Source organism: Molothrus aeneus, chromosome 6 (genome assembly GCF_037042795.1).
Source record: "Molothrus aeneus isolate 106 chromosome 6, BPBGC_Maene_1.0, whole genome shotgun sequence".
NCBI classification, from domain to species: domain Eukaryota; kingdom Metazoa; phylum Chordata; class Aves; order Passeriformes; family Icteridae; genus Molothrus; species Molothrus aeneus.
This window is the reverse complement of record NC_089651.1, coordinates 29,282,974-29,302,867: the sequence shown is the minus strand read 5'-3', so window position 1 is coordinate 29,302,867 and position 19,894 is coordinate 29,282,974. Positions and strand designations below refer to the sequence as shown.

At 37.6% G+C, this 19,894-nt stretch overlaps 1 protein-coding gene across 1 annotated transcript in view; it reads right to left on the bottom strand.

Moving 5' to 3' along the window:
* The window catches only part of DCAF5 (DDB1 and CUL4 associated factor 5), a 67,250-nt gene that overhangs the window by 33,693 nt on the left and 13,663 nt on the right, over positions 1-19,894 (bottom strand). The window contains exons 3-5 of the mRNA XM_066552430.1: positions 19,509-19,545; positions 16,925-17,064; positions 14,734-14,863 (exon numbers count right to left, since the gene is read on the bottom strand). Coding sequence (XP_066408527.1) covers positions 14,734-14,863; positions 16,925-17,064; positions 19,509-19,545 — 307 coding nt within the window. The remainder of the gene's footprint in view (positions 1-14,733; positions 14,864-16,924; positions 17,065-19,508; positions 19,546-19,894) is intronic.

Sequence of the window (19,894 nt, the reverse complement as noted above, 5' to 3'; positions counted from 1 at the left end):
TTTAAACTCCACAATCAGTTCCAGATGTCTTAAATAAAAGGACATCTTACTAACATGTTATTGCAAGAAATGCTAAAATAAGTTACTTAGCTAATCTTCAACTAGCTTAATCTAAAAATACTGCCAAGTAGGCAAGACAATTATGTTATCACATGACATTATTACCTAAAACTCTCATGTGGCAGGATTAGCTGGTTTCCTTGTCCCATATAAGGCTGTATATTCAGAGCTGGAGTATTTGTATCCATTCTTATTGACATATACAAAACAAAACCAAAGGTTCACAAGTCTCCAGACTGTCTTTAAAAAAGTAACAAATATGGAATTTGTTCCATAAAGCAACCTACAGTTAATCAAAGCACACCTTAAATGCAACTTTTACAGATTTTCTGTTCTTTTCAAGGACTTCATTCAATCTGCGTACTTGAAATGATTGCGTATATGGAAAGCGAGCCAAAGATGGAAGACATTTCATCATCTCTTTTTTTGTTCAGTGATCACTTCCTAAACAGGACTAGAGCTCAATTTTTTTGTGAACACTTCTGTTTTGAGCAATAGCCATCAAATCTTGTTGAGAGCTGTAACCTTTATGCCCCTTCTGGACCAGAAAGAGCATGCCAGCTCAGAATCTGTAAATTCTAGAGGGAAGTTTATTCATAGATTTAAGTGCATAACACCTTTTGATATAGGCCTTTGCCCCAACAACTGTGAAGACTGAGTCACTCCACATGGATGGGAAGTCACATTCCATGCAGGTTGAAACATGCATCATTGCCTGAGATACCATGAAGTTAAAAAAACATTGTTCCTAAGCCAGAGTTAAACAAAACCAACACGAAATATAAGATTCTGCATAACGAATGCCCTAGAAATATGCTGCTTTCTCATACACACACTCTTTGTGCACTGAGCAGTCAAAGCCAGGGTGCCACAAACCCACCAGAAGTCACATTTTCTAAGCCAACTAACTAGTAAGTTCTTAAGGCTGGGCACCAAAACCTCACAACACTTTTATCAGCGTGAACAGTCCTGGTGTCTCATGTTCTGCTCCTCCAAGGCAAAGCTTTTATTAATCATGTTCAAGGTATTTAATTAAAACCAGAGAGAATTTAATAGTAGAAACTGTAAGCTTAGAGACAAGGATTTAGGATTCCTCTCATCAGCCCTTTTTTCTGTTAATTGAGATCAATAAAGTACTCACCTCAAAATACTCAGGCATTAAAAATCAAAACAAAACAAGATAACCAAAACATATATGATATTTTTGCCTCCTCTTTTCTGATAGGTCTTAGCAAGCCATTTCTTTTTCTATGGAATTTTCCACTTTCTTCAAAAAGGACAAATAAGTAAGCTAAAACATTGTAAATCCCCCAAAACCCCAACCCAACCAAGACTTAACACAAAAAACAGGCAGAAGAAACAATTCCAGATTTTTTTTGGCTATGAAAAGTTAATTTTTAATAAAAAATATGAGTTGTCCAACATGAATAAGAAGGTCATAACAAATATGCACCAACCAGACTTAATGTTTAGGTGCAACCATCGCTGCATCGAGATTAAGTTTCTCCCCTCATTACCAGTTCTCCCCCTTAATCCAAATCACAGCCCAGAATTCTCTCCTGCCTGCACATGAGTGAGCCTACCAGATGCCCCATCCTTTCAAGTCTTCAAGCAAAGTTTCCATCATTGCTAGTATTATGCCTTGCCTGATATCATTTGAGCTTATATTTTATAGCAATAGGAGTGCAATATTAAACTGGCTTCCATTCTGCTTACAGATGTTTCATTAAGCGCCTACAGCAGTCAAAGGTACCAAAGCAAAACTTGGAATTGAATTCTGTATTGTGCTGCAGTAACTTCAGTGTGACAAAGCTCCAAAAGAATGTTTTACTTCAGAGATTAAAGGAAGCAAGAGAGACTAGAACTTCAGAAAAAAATATCCACACGTGAAAAGTCTAGAATTATGGAGCTGCACAGTTAATACTTCTCAAAAGATACACAGTTTTGCCTGCCTCAGACCCTCACTCCGCACAATTCAGCCACACATGTGATGGAAATACAGTTCCTGCTGCAGTTTTTTTAAACATTTGGCTCAAAAAAAAGAAAACCAAACAAAAATGAAACCCCCTCAATAACAAAAAAAGCAGTGAGCTAGTTTGGCTGATACAGAAAGAAATACTAAAATAGCTGTTTGCCATTCATTTATAATGTAAGAGCAACGACTTTCGCCCATTTGCCCTAATTCTGGCCCCAAAAGCCTGACACTATAGCTCCAAGTGCAGCATTTTGTGTTACTAATCACAAGACAGTAGTTTTCTGTTTTCCCCAATCTGCTGTGTCCTGATTGCTTCCTCTCTGCCTCTTTGAAAGGACTTATTAAATTAACTGCACAGTGTTTTCCTTTAAGAAACTGAAAAGAGGCAGCAAGTAGTCAGGTGGGGATGAGGTGAACAAACTGACACAAACCCCCACCAAACATCCACTTCCTGATCCGAACAGAGGAAAAATATTTGCTCTCTCTCTCTCTCTCTCTCTCTCTCTCCTCCTAGGACAGAACATCTAAGATATGTTCACAAACAAGAGGGGGGGATGTGTATGGAGGGAGTGCAGCTCATGGCTCTATCTTGGTGGCAAAGCTGCTCACCTAGTTCTAAACAGAGGACATATAAAGGATTTGAGAAATCTCTCTTTCTCTGCCTCATACTGCAGGCAGTGCACATGGTAGCAGTACTGAGAACTGAGGAGCCCTAAGACTTCAGTAATTTGCATCATGCAATTTTGGTGATTTTAGAACAATCATGATAATTTTAGGAAAAAAATAATAATTGCCCGAGATGCCTTCTAGAGTATCCATCTCCATCAAAATTGCAGGAAAAAAGCAGTCAGCCCTTTCCAAGAAAGAAGCCAGCAGAAGTTATTTTTTACAATACTGATACTCATTAGTACTAAAGAGAATGTCTGAATCAAGGAGCTGTAAAGACCTTTGAATTAATCAGAATGAGAGCTTTTGCACTTTCTTTTTTTGGAGAGTGTGAAGGGGAGAGGAAGAGAAGTGCTGTGTTTAAGCATGTTCCAATGACTATATGCACCAGGGTGTTGTGCTGTACTTTTAGTCAGTGTTACTTTTGGATTTTTTCACAGAGGATTACGTGGGGCAGGGTAGACATGTTTGGATATGTTGCTCATGTTAGAACTGCCACTTCCTGCATGCACTAACAAAGGAGTTTCAAAGGCACCACCTTGTTGCAGTTACTAAAAGTTTACTGATGCAGCACTCCAGAAACAATACTCTCATCTTGAAGACACAGACCACCACAGCTAGTGAGAAATCTGAAGGCAGTACTAAAAGGACACTTCTGAACAAGATGAGTGCTCTTTCTGCCAGAGGCATTATTTTTATGAATCCAAAGCCAGACTAGTCAGATTTACTCTGCTTCCAAATTTGGCTCACCCAGACAGCTGTGGAATGCTGATGTTGCCTACCAGCTCTGGAAGCAATATAGAGAGACACATGCACTTCTGAGTTTTTTAAAAAGTCATATTGTATGATTAAGAGAAATATTTAGTCCACAGATGGAACATTGCAATCCAAACACACATGCTGGAACTGGAGGGAGGCTGAGGAGAGAGAATGGACGATTCTATGCAATATGGTCATTTCCGTAGCTGGATATGCAGCACGCAGGCAGCAGGCAAGGGCTGACTAAACACAGCTGAGCCAAACAATGGAAGGCTTTGAATCCACCAGCAGCACCACTAATGTAAATAATTTGGTTAACTGGCAGTTAGTGGAGCAAGGGAAGGAGCAGTATCACTGCATTGCAGTACAGACACTGTCCTTGGGACAAGAGTGTCCTTTAAGAAAATAAATTAATTAAGCAAGGGAAAAGTGTTGGTATCATAAACAGCAGTGAGTGAGACTAAGTTAATGAAAGAATGACCTTAAAAGGAAAGAATGAACTGAATGCTTGTAACTAATACACCATTGCATACAACTGTGTTTGTCAGCAATTCTGTAACCACAAAATTGAGAAACTTCTAACTGTGCAAAAAAAATAACTGGAATGAAACTTGGCAGACAGAATTTTGGCCTAGAAAACTGCAGAAAAGTTTGGGGGTTTATTTGCAAGAAAATTATTGTGTGTTTAAAAGGACACAATTAACATAGAGTCTGAAATAAACATTTAAGAGCCAAATTAACCAATAACAGAAAAGTCAGCACAATATTGAGCACAGTCTGCTCAATAATCATGCAGACCTTTTAAAAGTAGATTATAAGTCTCAGAAGTCTCAAGACAGTTTCTTTGAAAAACAGATAAATTGTGTCTAAGCGTACATTTCATTTTAAGTATTCTAAGTGTTAACAAATGTGAAGGAAGTCCATCTATGTCTGAAGGTATACAAGCCGTACTCAAGATTTTATTATTTTTCAGAAACAAGCTAATTTTTCTAAATTCTATCATCACTACTTCTGATTATCTTACTACCTTCACAAGAACTGTCTCCAAGAATCCTTACCAGGAGTAAAGGGTATTTGCTCAGACATTAAACAATAACCAAATAAAATAAAGGCTGTGTATTATTAGCAAAACTAATATCTTTGCTTTCCTTCAAAAAGAAAGTACAATGAAAATTAACTCCATCCACCAAGATAAGAAAAGTACAGAAGTCAGGGTGTTCAAGAATGTGACATTTCTTTGCTGTTTACTGTTAAGGTCAGAAACATATAAACTAGTTCAAAATGGAATCTCCCCATCATTAATGAACTTTCCTGCATGGCAAACTCAAAGGTGAATAGAAGTTTTGCTGTTCCCTCCAAACCATGAGGGCAATGTTTTAATTTTTTTAAATAACTGAGATTCTTATCTGATAACAGACTTCAGAAACTGGAGCCTTAAAAACATCAAACATCACCATTTATGTACCCGACAATGTAACAGCACAGGCTTGCCTAGTTTGGCCCTTATGACCTAACTGCATCACTGAATGAAAATGTTGCTACATCAGTGATCTCAGGCAGCTCTTCAGAAAGCATTGTAATTCCCTGCATTCTGCCTTTATTCACAGGAAAACAGCTCAAGAATGTCAGTATTCTGAGGAAGATGGCAAGGGCAGAGTAAAGAATGCTAAATTCTCCTCCTCATCTGTATGACTTTTATCCTTTCAGGAGTTAAGGTTACATCTGCCATTGCAAAGAGTGAACAGTAGCAAAAGACAACAAGCAGGGAAAAAAAAACCTGTTTGTTTGAATGCTTCACATCCTCCTCCAGCCCTAGCCAAGGTTTGTTTAGGTCTTATTACAGATCTGTTCACATTCTCCTGTCCTAGGTTTCCCCTCATCACAGATCTGTGGGTCACCAGGCACAAGAGTGTCCTATTCTCATGTAGGCTAGAATCATGCAGGTGTTACTGTAATGTAAGCAATAAATGAGATCTAGTAAGCAGACAATTAGTTTTTCAGGGAAAAAACACCAAAAACCTAACCAAACAACAATAAAATTCAGCTCAATTTAAAAAAAAACCAAAAACTTGAGAATACAATGTAAAAAGCAACTGTCCAACAACCACAAACTAGCTGAAACACCTGATCTTTTCCATCCTTTTCTAATCCCTAAATTCTCTGATCAGAGTCCATTATGCAGCCTGTTCAGAAATAGCACCTTGTAGGATGGAGTACAGATTGTGACAGGGAACACTGCTCAGCTAAATCCAGCAAAACACAAAACAACAGGTTCCATCAGATAACCAGATAGAGAAGATACAAATACAGTCAGACATGGCATGGGAAAATGACCTTTAGGCCAAAAAAAGGAGTAGGATTTGTTCCCAAAACCAAGCACTCACCAAAGTCCTTACAACACAAAGAACATGGATATCAGAGAATGTTACCTTCGAAAAATAATCTGAGTGTACAAATTGGCAATTCCTCCTGAAGAATGAAGCCATTTTCATACCTTATGCAAAATCAGTCACATGTCAATACTGCAGTCTTACAATAGATTTTTTCCTGCACATTTCTGTGCTGCAATTGTTGTCTTGCATTAGGAAAGCTTATGAGTAACATCAGCCACGGATTTGTTCTCTTATCCAATAAAAAATATATATATATACACACACACACTCCCTTCCCTGCTTTCCTCTAGTGAAGCTGCAAGAATTTTTAATTTACAAAAACTACACAAGTACTTATTAAAGAAAATAGCAGCAAGAAGAAAGTAGGCCTTTCTTTTGACAGGAAGAGTGGCAAGATCCAAAATGCTCCTGCAGTAGAAGAGTCCAGTCTTGAACTAGTAAAGCTTTTGCGTCTAGTAGGTAAAAGATGAATATAAACTTTCACCTAAAGCTAAGTGAATATAACTGCAGGCATACCTTTGGACTCAACAGGTTGGTTCTACCACAGTTTCCCCTGGACTGATGTTTCAAAGACTAATTCCCTTCTCTTACAATAGGGTTAAACTAATTTTTCATATGTTCTCCTAGTAAATGTACTAAGAGGCCTTTAATTTCAGTCAACAATAATTTTTTTTATTTTCCTTTCTCCTTTTTTCCTTTTTAGACAAAAAAAGTTTCTCTTTTAATTCCCTCCATATTAAATTGGATATAGATGTTATAGATGTGATTAGGGCAAGATTTACAATGATTACTGCTATTACTGCTATTACTATTTAAGAAAGCCCTCTACAAAACCCCATTCAATCTGAGGTTCTTTTGAGCAACAGATTATACTTTCAAAATTTGCATTACAAGGACAATACCTTGCACTTAAAATTCTTGCTTTAGAAAGACCTGGGTGCTAAAGTATTTCAAAGCTAACAAAAAGATTAAGCACCATGAGGCTTTTGAAGTAGGTAGTTTTCCCTTTTCTTGGTACAGGAAAAACTGAGGGCAAGAAAGGTGAACCAACAGACCTAACCAACACTCTGAAACAAAACCAGGTTTCCTGACTTCTTGTTTACAGTTACACATAGTGTTGAATATCTAAAACCTGAATAACAGAGCAAAGGGACAGTATTGAGTTTAAGTGCCTGCCAGAACCAAGAGTGCTAATGTGAGGATGCTGATAGGTGTGAAAAAGTTTCATCTTCAAATCAGAAAATCCCAGTGCATATGATAGAGCACAATCAAGACAGGAGAGGCCGAACAGAAGAATGACCATAGCCCTATCTGAGAACAACAAAGAATTAAAAGCTGAGCTACTAAGAACACTCTTTTCTATTATACAATTTGAACCTCCGTTCTCCACAATTCAGTTGTGTCTGATCAACAAGTCCAGGGATCCTAGAGGAAAGCTAAAAATCTTTCTAAATACACTCCACTCCAGGAAGGACACCAGACTAAACAGAGAAACCTAAGCTAAACCCTCTATCCCAAGAGGGCTGACAAGATCATGCATAAAGCAGGACTGCAAATGAAATATGGAGTGTGTATATCTAGAATATAGCTAAGTGAGAGGGCCCTTCCTACGTTACCATCCCAGGAAACTCCACAATAAGGACAAGGCATAAGGGTGGGAAAAAGAGAGTACAGTACCTGGTTCACACACTTAAATACCAGGCAGTATTTGGCAGACTTGCAAAGTTAAGTATTTCCAGACTATTAGGTGATGCTTACACCAGCAACAGAAATTACTGCTTCAGAATAAAAAAATTGTTTAATAATAAATTCACTGATCTACATAGTTCAAAACTTTAGGCTGCACTCCTGTCTTTAAAGAAAAAAAAAGGCAAAAAAAAGCACCAAATGACTGAAGATGGCAACGACAAAAAAAAAAGGCTCCTCAGGCAGGAAAGTTATCAACATGACTAAAGCCTTGATGATTGTTACCATCTCTCCTTGCCCAAAGACAAAAAAGGCTCATTTGCAAGTATTCCCTTTTTTCCCCTCAGTGAGAAGAAAGAAGGAAAGGCAGAGATACTTATATAATTCTAACTTTAAATTAAGTCGTTGAATTTGGCTAAATTTGTGGCAAACATTTTTGAGATTTATGTTTACAGTAAGGAAATCAAAGCCAAAAGTCATCCAAAAACTACTGCTCCCCCATATGCCATTACTATTCAAATGTTCTTTCAATGCATCCCAAAGATTCCCAGAAAAATTCCATCCCATGAATTTAAGCAATAATTAGTTCACTTTCTAAAAGTTCAAAAGGGAATTTTTAATAAATAATGGAACACAAATAGGGAGGGAAAGTGTCTACGTTTAGGTTTTGTGTAATTTGGGGCAAATATGCCAAGTTGGATCTGGTTAGATCTTTAAATTCTAGGTTGAGAAACTGATCAGTTGAGCTGCCTCAGTAGCACAGAAGTATAACATGTGAGGATGGTACATGTGTGGGATGAGTTCTATTTTCTGAACTGCAAGAGAAGACAAATAGTTATTTGAACTATTTGAGATGGTTTGGTTGACCCATATTAGTGAGTTCCAAAACAGCATTTAAAATCTGTTAAACTGTAGCCTAAATGGATTACTTTAAGCAACATCAAATCAGTCAAAATTCACACCAAATTATTCACACTACTAGGAAGAGAAAGAAATTATAAGCCTGACAATGATCAAGTGGTTGCCAAGATACACACATTTCTCCTGCAGTCCTTAATACAGTGCTCTGCTCAGAGCAGGACTGATAAAGGTCTCCAAACAGAAATATGCAGCACGCTTCTATTGCACTGAAATAATTGAAACAGGTATTTGCCAATTCAACGATGTAGTGAACTGTTCCTCCTGCAGGGACTTTGTGAATCCCAAGGCACTCACACTGGAAGTGATGAGTCAGAAGCTTCTTTCCTTCACATGAAAAGTCAAAATGTAAGACAGTCAAAGTAAAATTTTAAATATCCTCATACTATTCCTGCCATCATGTATCACCTACAGATTCTACATGAAGAAAATTCCCAATTGACCAGCACTAGCTTTTAAGGAAAGAGCCCTGAACCTTAGTAAGCTCACTGTCAGAAGCAAATCCTGTGTCTGGTCCCTGAATTACTATCCCCAACACAATCACAAACAATACTGATCCCTCACACTTGCAGAAGCTCAGTATTTAATCCAACATACCAGACATCTTGGTAACACACAGATTTAAAAAAAGGCAACAGTTACTTTGTAGAGTGAACTCAGGAAGGAAAGCTAGACAGATAAAAATTCCGCACATGTGTGAGCATTACTCAGAAAATAACTGCCATCTCTGTTCTTCTTGTGGGATCTCTAAGGATCAAATACCTTGAAGGTATGACCCTAGAAACTAAAACTGGCAACCACTGGAGACCTCAATCTATGGACTTGTACTCAGTTATGATGCTGTGTTTATGACCTTCAACATCACCACAGAGATTTTCTAAAGTCCTCTCTATGCAACAGGTTACAAATATCACCTGTGGTACAGACAGAGCTGCAAATACTCATCTCCCTTTCCCTTGCACATCCACTTATCAAAAAAAAAAAAAAAAAACCAAACAGATTTAACCATGCCATTATTCAGAGGTAATATTCAGTCCTCTCTTGCAAAGCTGGTCTACTTGACATGCATTTAACTAAACTATGAAGAACTGCTCTCAAATTTCCTGTAGTTCTGGTAGCTACCACTCCTATTTTGATACTGAGAGAGGCCTCCTAAACCTTAAACCTAGCTTTTCCAGCTACATATCAATCTAATACCACCTGCAAGATTTCAATGTCCAACTGTATTTTCCTCTTGCTACCAGACCACTGATACAAAACCAAAAAAGGTAATACTCATCAGGTCTTTGAAAGGCTGGGAACTCAATGAACTAAGATAAACTACCAGTCAAAGCAATCAGGAGCCAAGAACTGGATTTTCAAAAGTACCTATGATCTCCAATATATGTGGACCAGAAGTTATGGACGTCATAGATTGCTTTAAGAGTTGGATTGTGTTTACTTGCAGTACAATGAGTAAGCTCAACACCTAGTAATTAGCACTTGGCAGAAAAGCTCTGTTCAAGACAGAGGCTTTAGGAAATACAGTCAGTTCAAGACCAGCAGCACAGTGCAGCCACACCTTCAAAGTCGTCCACACATTGGTAAGATCAACACACCTCAACATTCATAAACCTGCTAAGGTGAGTCCTCTCTCAAGATCCCCCTGAACACAATTTGTTTACTACAGGGAAGAAATTTCTATACCTCTATATTTTGCTTACTGTTTAATGAGCTAATCACTAGATGATTCACTAATAGCTAACAACATGTGTTCCTTGTCCACAGCTTAGGAGTTTGCTTCTCTAGATTCTCAGCCTTATTGAAGCATGAAGATCAGTTTAAAAACATGTGATGGTCATTAATAGGACAAATCAATATAATTTTGATCTCAAAAACTTCCACATATGTTGATGTAAGTGGTGGGTCAGAGGGGAACATAGGAAAAGAAAGCATTAAGGGGACAATGATAATATTTTCTTAAGGGAAAATGCAGTCTTTTCATTTCAGTAAAAAGAATGAGATGGTCATGGAGCTGCGTGGAAAAAGAGAAGGGAGAACATGAGTACCTAACAACAGCTGAAATTACACAGTCTTTGCTTGAGATATATAGGTACTCCAGCTTGCTGAGTTTCCCCCAGCAATCCTGTAACAATATTTTTAATACATATTTTATTGTAAATAGTTTAAGAAGCACAGACCTCCCTCTTGAGTTTCTTTTAAAAAGGCACAGCTTCCAGACCCCATCTAGTGGTGTGAATGCCTTACAGCAGTCTCCTCAATCAAAACCACATTTAAAGCTTTTCAACTCACTCTTTTTAAAGAAAAAACAATACAGATGGTTTCAGTTTAACGTCCACCTGAAGGAATAGAAATACTTACACATTCTAAAAATAGAAAAATAAGATTTCCAGACTCACTAGTCAGCTTATAATTGTAGAATTATATTAGTTCTATATTTATAACACTTCATATGCTATTTCTGAGGAATAGATCCACCACATCCAGATCTTATTAGTATACTGGGAGAGGAGGAGAGAATCTCAATTGCTGCACTAAATCTGAGACAGCAGAGATATCAAGCTGTGAATGAACTTTGGGAAAAAGCAAAATGAATCCGCCTCTGTATCCTGACTCAGTCAGCAAGACTAATCAAATTATGATTATTTGAAGTGAGCTAAACTTTCCACAATTCAGACTGTGCAACTGTCTCTAAATTTCTCCATGCATGCCAAGAAATGCTGGCTTTTCAATCACCTCCTTCACTGTGGCAGCCAAGCATAAAGCACACCCAGCCTCCTATTAGACAGTTAACCAATTCCACGGTACATTAATAAAATCTACTCAAAATCAGGACTTCTTTCCTAGCCCTAAAAGTATTCCATTTAAAATTTTTAGGGGTGTTTAATGTTGTCTAAAGAAGTGGACAAAACCAATTTTCCTGGCTGGAGGCATACAACAGCAAGCTGAGACAAATTCTCCCATAACTCAATTGGAGAAGAGCCATGTATTTCAGAGAAAAATATACTGCTGTAAAACTTCTCAGATTTTCTGGATAAATAAGGAAATACAGCTCATTTGTTCCTGTCAAGCAATGGAATCTATATCTGAATTCTCTAGCCTACAAGGACATGACTGCTCTATTCAATGTTTTGAAAATGTAGAGCTATTACCTTAAAACTATACAATTAGCCATATTCCAGTGACTGACGCACAAGTTTAGAAGTTAATAGGAAATCTCCCCTTTTCTGATAGTCCATTATCAAGCTGAACAGCATCAAAGAAAAACTATACTTCCTCTGAGAAGTCTTTGCTGATTAAAATCAGATATTCAACATCAAGCCTGATCCCCTTCAAATAAGTAAAGGCCCCCCAATTCCTGTGTGTTTTATCAAACCTCACCTATCTCTGTAAAAAGTCTCAACACACACAGTGCTGTTGGCTGCAATATGTGTTGTGTGAAAATATTGCTAATTACAACGTGAAGGTATTGCTAACTACAGTAGTGCTACTGGCCACAAACAGCTAGTCTTTGGAATTCCAAGCTTCTCACTTGCTGGATTTTGCAGACAAGCAGCAGCAAAATTCCCCAGAGCAGCCTCCAGTTATGAAGCAAAAAGTAGTGCCTGCATTATCTAACTCTGCCTCCATCTGAGAGCAGACAGTAGTTGGGACCTACTCGGTCCCCTAGATGAGTTTTACAGAAAGTGTTATACCAGCAGCAAATTATTAACTACATGTAACCATTTCCCATGTCCCAGATTGGAAGAGTGCTGTGGTCCAGCCTAGCCCACTGGGAGTTAAAATTCTGGCAACCCACAGTAAACATTTAAAAGTATTTAAACTTCTTCCCCTTCTTTCTACCTATTCAACCTCTCATCAAAACTGCGCTACCACAGAATGTGACAAAGCAGCCAAAGTTGAACTGATCTGATACCTTCTATTGGCACAATGGGTAGAATGATAGGAGTGAAAATCTTCCACAGTGACCTCAGTGTTATGATGGACTACATCAATACTGAAGGATTGGAAGAATTTCCCTTGATGGCTTAAGGCATAAAAATCCCTCACAGGTGAACATCATATGCAGCAATGTAGATGAAAAAGTAGACTAGGGAAGAAACAGACAGACCTAGCAATTTTTTACTGTCGTTATTTGTTGTCATTTTATTGCAAAGGTTTCATATTGTTGTCTCCTTAGCACAAGAGGAGACAACAAGGTCTCATACCTCCTCGATGTTTCTTGTAGGCATCTCCTCTAAGCACTGACTCTTCCTTCTTCTCACAGTAGCCAATTTACTCCAGTTTCCCCTCAACCAACCAATCCACTCTTTTATAACACTCTTCTTAATGGCTACAGCTGTGGCCTGTTAAAGTCAGGCCTACTCCTAATCTTTAATAATAAGGCCTACTCCTAATCTTTAATAATTAACCCAGCTGCAACTCTTTAGGGGGTAAGATTACCTTCTACACTACCTTCACCTTCCTATATCCTATCCCCCTACAGTTATTTATACATTATGCTATTCAACAATCCCAGCAAAGATTCAACAATCAAACAAATACTTGTCCCTCAAAAACTTCTATTCCTTCATCTTTCCTACACCTCAGGAAGAAATACATTCTCTTGGATACCAAAGACAGTATAAAGGAGAGCTACATACATGTAGGGAAGCAAGAATTTTTACCATTAGCAGACCTTTTTGACAGTGAGGAAAGCATCTGATGCAGTAGCCTTCCTTTGCTGTGCTAGTGGCATGCTTACAAAGGCAGTTTCCTGTTTATGCCTAGATCATGGAGAATTTCAGGGCTCTTTAACCCATTCTTCCTATAAAAGTAACCAACCAAAGTCTTTTTGGCCGATCTTACCTGCAACTACAGCATCCTTTATTATTAATACAAATACGGAAAATATTCACAAACTCGCACATATACCAACTTCAGTTTTATGCAGTCTACCACAAGTACTTACAGAATTATGTGGATTACTTTATCTTTAACAAGAACTAGTTTTACCCCCTGATAATTAAGTGTATTTTCTCCAGAAAAGACTGTAACAAACTGAAATACACAGATAGATGTGTAAATTCTGGCTTCCACTTCCTCACCAGAATGAGGATTGTATCTTTACTGATCTAAAATTAATTTCTTTTTCCTCATATGACAAAGTGAATTGGCCACAAATACATTAAAAAACAAATTCCAGCTTTCTAGATTAGCAAATTAGCTCTACAGAGACAAGTACAAGTTTTGTCAAATGCTCTGTTACTTTAAATAGACTAAAAATCCAGCATAATTTATTTAAATATGAGAGACTCTGACTTTGGCAGCCCACTAGCAGGACACATATTATTCTGAAGAGTCCTCTTTCCTGAGAGTTTCATGGGGAAAAAATCTGCAGTGGCAGCAGAGTGATTTAGAGCCATTTTCTTTTCCCAAGCCAAGCATACACCCTTCTCGTTGTGTTTTGGACACATCTCTGATCAAGCAAAGGAGGAGACCTAACGGCTGTCCCAGAAAAATGGTAGCTGAAAGCAGACTTAACACCTGCATTCATTTATGTTACAGCTGGCATGCAGCCAGACTTAACCCACCACAGATTTTTATGATGGAAAAATGAACATTCACAATCTGAAAGACTGAAAAAGCTTAATCTCTCATGCATGCCAAAGTCTGGTACCAGACATTGTATACATCCACTTTAGAACCCAGTCTAACCATATTTCAAACTGCAACCTAATTCTCTTAACTTATTTTAAACTCTGAGTATATCTGGAAGCACATTAGACAGCCAAATGATTATACAGATGTCTGTATCTCTGAGGAAGCCATGTTAAACTCATAAGCGCTGAGTAAAAAGCTGCCTTGACCACACTTTCTAGTCAGCCAATAAAAACTGAGCTGGGCATGAAAAACAAACTGTAAACCAGGCAGTGGCATCACAGCTTCTTCCAGTAGTACCAAGACAGTGCTAAATATAATGATGAGAACTTGACACAGCAATCCAAGCTAATCTGCAGTGGTGAAGCCAAGCAGGCTTTGGAGCCTTGACTTACCTTAAAAATGACTTACCTTAACACTGAAAATCTAGCTCAATTTTAAATCAACTTAGATCAAAAGTATGAGGAAGAATATTAATTATGCAAAATAATTGATTAACAACACTGCTATCAACTTTGTTGTGCATATTTTCTTACTAACATATATACTGACTTAAATTAAAAAAAAAAAGCAGCATGTCATCACCTCCCAAGGGAAAGAAATAACACAGCATAAAAGAAGGTCAGCCAGCCGTACCTCTGAGGCTTACGAATATCCCAGAGTCCCACACCTTCCTTAGAGTTGGCAGTAGCCAGTAATCTGGGTTCTACTGGATTAAACATCACACTGTGAAAGGCTGATGGGTAGTGTGCCAAGCAGAAGGGCTCTGTTGAAAAAGTTGAAATTTCAGACATAAGAACAAACAATGCATTCAACTGTTCATGCAAGGAGTTTGGCAGCTGAATATGGAAACAGCATAACAAGATCTGAAGATATGGAGACATGTTCAAACCACTTCTCAAGCTGACACATCCAAAGCAATATAAAACCTGAAGTTTTAAAATCCACCCACGTGTACATTAATTCTGTCTAAATATGGAAAAGGACACACACTGAATTTCAAGACACCATTTTCTTTATGGAAGGTTATCAGAGTTTAAAACTAGCTATTCAAAGATCAAATACTTGAATCTTTTTAAGGTTCATTACCAAATGCTCATCTGATAAGGACTATACATGGAGGAGCTTCTGAAAGCTTCCTAGTAATATATGCCTGAGAGTTTCCACAGCACCTGCTGATTACCCAAACCATAAATGTAGCAGCAATTGTTTCTAAGGGAGAATAATATTACAAGAAGTGAAATAAATTTGTATGAAACTCAGCTTAAAGCAAGCTGCTAACCCTGGGGAAAAGAAGCCTACCACCTCTTAAGTGCTGTACTAGCAGACAAGAAGAGTGCTCCTCTTGCATAAAAAAAAGTTAACAGCTAGCTCTTGCTGTTCACACACAGAGTAGAAAACCTGCTCATTCAGACTCTCCCGCTCATAAGACTGTGTTTGGGCTGCTACTCTGCCTTATTTATTCCATCAAAATACCGTCTCCATGAAGAGTGGGGAAAAGCCTTGACTCTGTTACCCTCTCTCTGCTTCTGTGCGCTTTACAGCTTTAAGCACAGTCTAATTCTCTTTCTTGTTTGTATCTTTTGTGGCATGCTGCCACTCTTTAAATCAACTAAGAAACCAGAATCAATTTCTATTTTGAGCCAGGGATTTGGCCAGACTTTCCCATTCACTGTTTCTTTGGTGCAATTCCTGTGTCATTCACATGCTAGGGAGACAGTTCTTGTCCCTGTCTGAGCCACCAGTGCAGCACCCTTAGCCCCACAAGCACTTCCAGAGCTATGTGATTTTCTTTCCTCATTTTCCTCATTACCACATATGAAACATGGTTAAACAGGCAACCCTCTCAAATTCCCAATACCTTATGAAACCACTGCCTATGAAGCAAATGAGACAGAATTAACATTTACTTGTCTTGTCTGTACCCTCCTTCCATGCTCTATTACAAGTTTTTTCATCAGGCATTTTCCGTCTTAGTGTTTCTTTAGCAGTGATGAAAGCAAAGGTCTCTGACCACAGATGAAGCTCCATGGTGTTATTCATAGACATAAGTCAAAAGTAAAAACAAGAAAAGAAGCCAACTTCTGTCCTGCCAGTCTGCCCAAAGGCTTTAGAAATTGCTGCTGGTCTGCCAGCAGCTCCAAATAAGGTTTAACACCAAAAGTGACCTTCTATGTTTGCATCATCAAATCAGAATCCTGCTGGGACATAAAAGGCTGTGTTATTAAAATGGCAGCCCCCACTGAGAAGTAAAGGCCTACATCAGGTGAGTGGAGAGACAAACATCAGATTGCCAAAGGGGCTGGGTTTTAAAATAAACTTTAAATTTGTGTATATTTCCTCAGTCAAATCATTCACTAATCAGTCACTAATTACTGGTGCTTTCCTTCCTACCTTTATTATAAATAGATTGGCACCATGGTTTTCTTCTAAGATATCAAAAGTTGCCTTTCAGCCTGTCAAAGAAAGATTACAGGAGCTAAACTAATGAGGCACTAAGTCATTTTAACGAAAAGCGGGGGGATTGCTTTTCTATTGTTCCTTTTGCTCATTCACTATTGTAGCTCTTATACACTGGAGTATGAACATTTTTCTGAAGGGAGCAGCTCAACACTATTTTTAATAAAAATTATAAGTACTCATTTAAGACAGTAACAGAACTGTAAAGACTAGGGCTTGCCAGTCACTGGCCAAAAGAATTATGCTTCACTTTCACCCTTCTCCAAGACTCACTGTATCAACTGTCCCAGATAAACATAACTTCTCTCTTCCTTGCCTTACCTGAATTCTTCCTACATCAATTCTATTTTCCTTCTAGAGATCTTACCTCCATGGGAAGACTCTCGGATGTCCCAGATCAGGACCCGGCCATCATCTGATGAGCTAGCAAAGATGTTGTCATTTACTGGGCTCACTGAAAGGCCGTACACTGCATCCTCATGGGCAAACACATCCAAGGTCTCCGTGCTGGAAGAGAGACACAACATAGTGATTCTTCCTTCTTTTGCTATTGTTTTAGAAAGCAAAGCATTTACTGCTTTATCTACCTAGTAATACTTTGTGACAAAGTTTCTGTAATTTTACAAGAAGACCCTTGTGTTCAATTAGAGTAAAAACCAAACAAAATACCCATGTATAGTGACTTCATGCTATGAGGGGAAAAAAAATCTCAAAATAAAACCCAAGCATTAAATTTTCCTATACTGCAAGAGGCTACAGAACACATGATGCATTAGATTTAAGTTTGGGAGGATGTAATAGGAAAGGGAAAGAAGCCTTGGGACCTCTGGAGTAAATTTTTACTACTTAATGTAAAAAGGAAAAGACAGAAGTTCATTCTTTAATACAGTTTTTTGTTTTGTCCAAAAGTTCAATTGAAGCTCGCATAAGAGCAACTTTCCAGATGGCTTTTTCAGTAAGTTTTTTTTTGGTTTTCAGGATTTACCAGACCTATATTTTTCCATGTAGAAAGAACAGCAACAAAACCAATAAAATAAAAATAATTCCCCCAAAAGTATATCTAGATTTCAGCTGTTCCACAGCTATTAAAAAAGAAAATGCACATTCTCCAGTCTTTTCCCGATGTTTCAGATCATCTAAAAAGCTGGAATAGTGGTATGGAGAGGTCAAAAACTGAAATACTAAATCAGAAGATTCTGGGACTGCTTCATTTCCTTTAAAAAGTCCCTTTATTTCTTTAGGGAAAAAACTATATATACTATCCCTATATCTCATGGAAACAGCACCAAAGAGATCCCACATAAAATCAGCATTTTGCTCACATGGCAAATGATGTTTCTAGTGGCAGATCTACTAACTCTATCTCAGGGACCATTAATAAAAAAGGGGAAGAAAGCAGTAACAGAAAAAGCCATTTAAAGTTACAAAAAAGCAGTTGACAGATCAAGTGTTATCATGAAAAAGAGATTAACTTTCCATAGAAATCAATCAGAATTTGGTCTACTAAGGTTTCTTTAGAAAGATCATACAAGATAGCCTTAGAGGAAGGAATTCTGTATGGATTACAACTGGACTTAGCATATTTAAAGAAAAAAAAACAAACTGATAACAAAAGCACATTAAAAATATGCACATATCAAAAAGACTTATCAAAACATCTAAACAAGACACAGCAGGAAAAAATGTGTTATATAGAAAAGCAAAAATTACAAAGATCTTGTAGAATCTTAAAAAGTCAGAACACAATAAACGCCAGCTTCTAAAACTGACATTTCCACGCTTAATTAAAACAAGAAAAACAGAACACCAAACAAAAAAACTCTCCCAAAACCAAACACACACCCCCCCCAAAAAAACCAAACAAAACACCTCTCCCAAAAGGCCTAAAAAGTTAAAAACAACAACAAAAAACCCAAAAACAACCAAACAAAAAAACCCCAACAAACCCCAAAACAACCAAAAACAACCAAAAACAACCAAACCAAACCAAAAAAACCAAACAAACCAAACCCTAAACAATGATATTCCTGACAAACCATCAGAACAGAAGACAAAATTACTTTTGCCCAGCTTGCATGTAAGACTTATGCAAGATGCAGACATAAGGCATGATGGATGGAAGGCAGATATACACTGAACAATTCAATGCAAAGGGCTTTCGACAAACACATCAAGAAATAAGTCCACATTATGTTACTCAGGAAACTCAAAGAAATGTAAGGTTTTATACCTCCATTCTTGCAAATATCTCTTCCTGCTTTTTCTTTATTTTCTTGAGTTCATGTTAAATCAACAGTCAACACTTAAATCTGTAGAAGTTATTAGTACGGACCAAAATTCTAAAGTTTTTTTACTTCAAAAGCAGTAAGCTCAGCAGACACGATGTCTAGAGAAGTCCAATTCAATATATTACCACTACTGTATTAATTATACTTTGAATAACAGCCTAATCTTGATGTAGCACTACGAAGCCCAATTCCCAACTGTTTTACAGTTTTGGTAGAAAGTAAGTGCCAAAAGCAATATTCTGCATGTCAGTGTGGAGAATCAGGCAGCTGCATCCAAAGTTTAAAAAGGAAGTTAGATAGGCCAAGCATTAGCCATCTTAAACACAGGTCAGGTGAGTCTGTTGAAAAACAAGAAGTCTGTATGTGCCAACAGTTGTTTATGTGCCAGAATAATCTACTCAGAATCTACTGTGCTGTCTGCAGGAGAGCATATATATTTAATAATCATTCTCTTTCCCGAGGTCAAAATAATACAGAACCCAACTGCTGAAAAAGAAAATGGGGTGATAGGAAATACTTCATTCCAGTTATGAATTTAGATAAATAAAAAACAAATTCCAGTATTAAAACACGGTTCTCCTAAACCATTAATTTAAAACAGAAAATGCCTCCAGTGAGTTGAAATTAAAGGAGTTCTTGAAGCAGTGGAAACAGTGTATTTACCTTTCAACATCATGGAGTATAACTTGTTCATCATTGCCTGAAAAGAGAAATATAAGCAATTAACACCATGTTCTAGTGGTTAAAAAGCATTATTGTGAAAAAACCCCAAACCACTTTTTAAAAAAAAATTTACAATTTCAAAACCAATATTGAAACAGAGAAGACCAGCTCAGTACCTATGTGGTTAACCCCTGCTCAGTTATATGAAAGGTTCTATGTGATATCGCCAGTCACGATCAAATGCACCAACCTGTTTCATCTGCTACTGCTCAACAAATAATTCTATTTAAATATGTTATTTGTCATTCTTTGTCCAGTTTGAGCTTAAGTTTTGGGATTTGAAATAAAGACCATTACATAAAGCAACGGAAGACTTTAAACTCTGA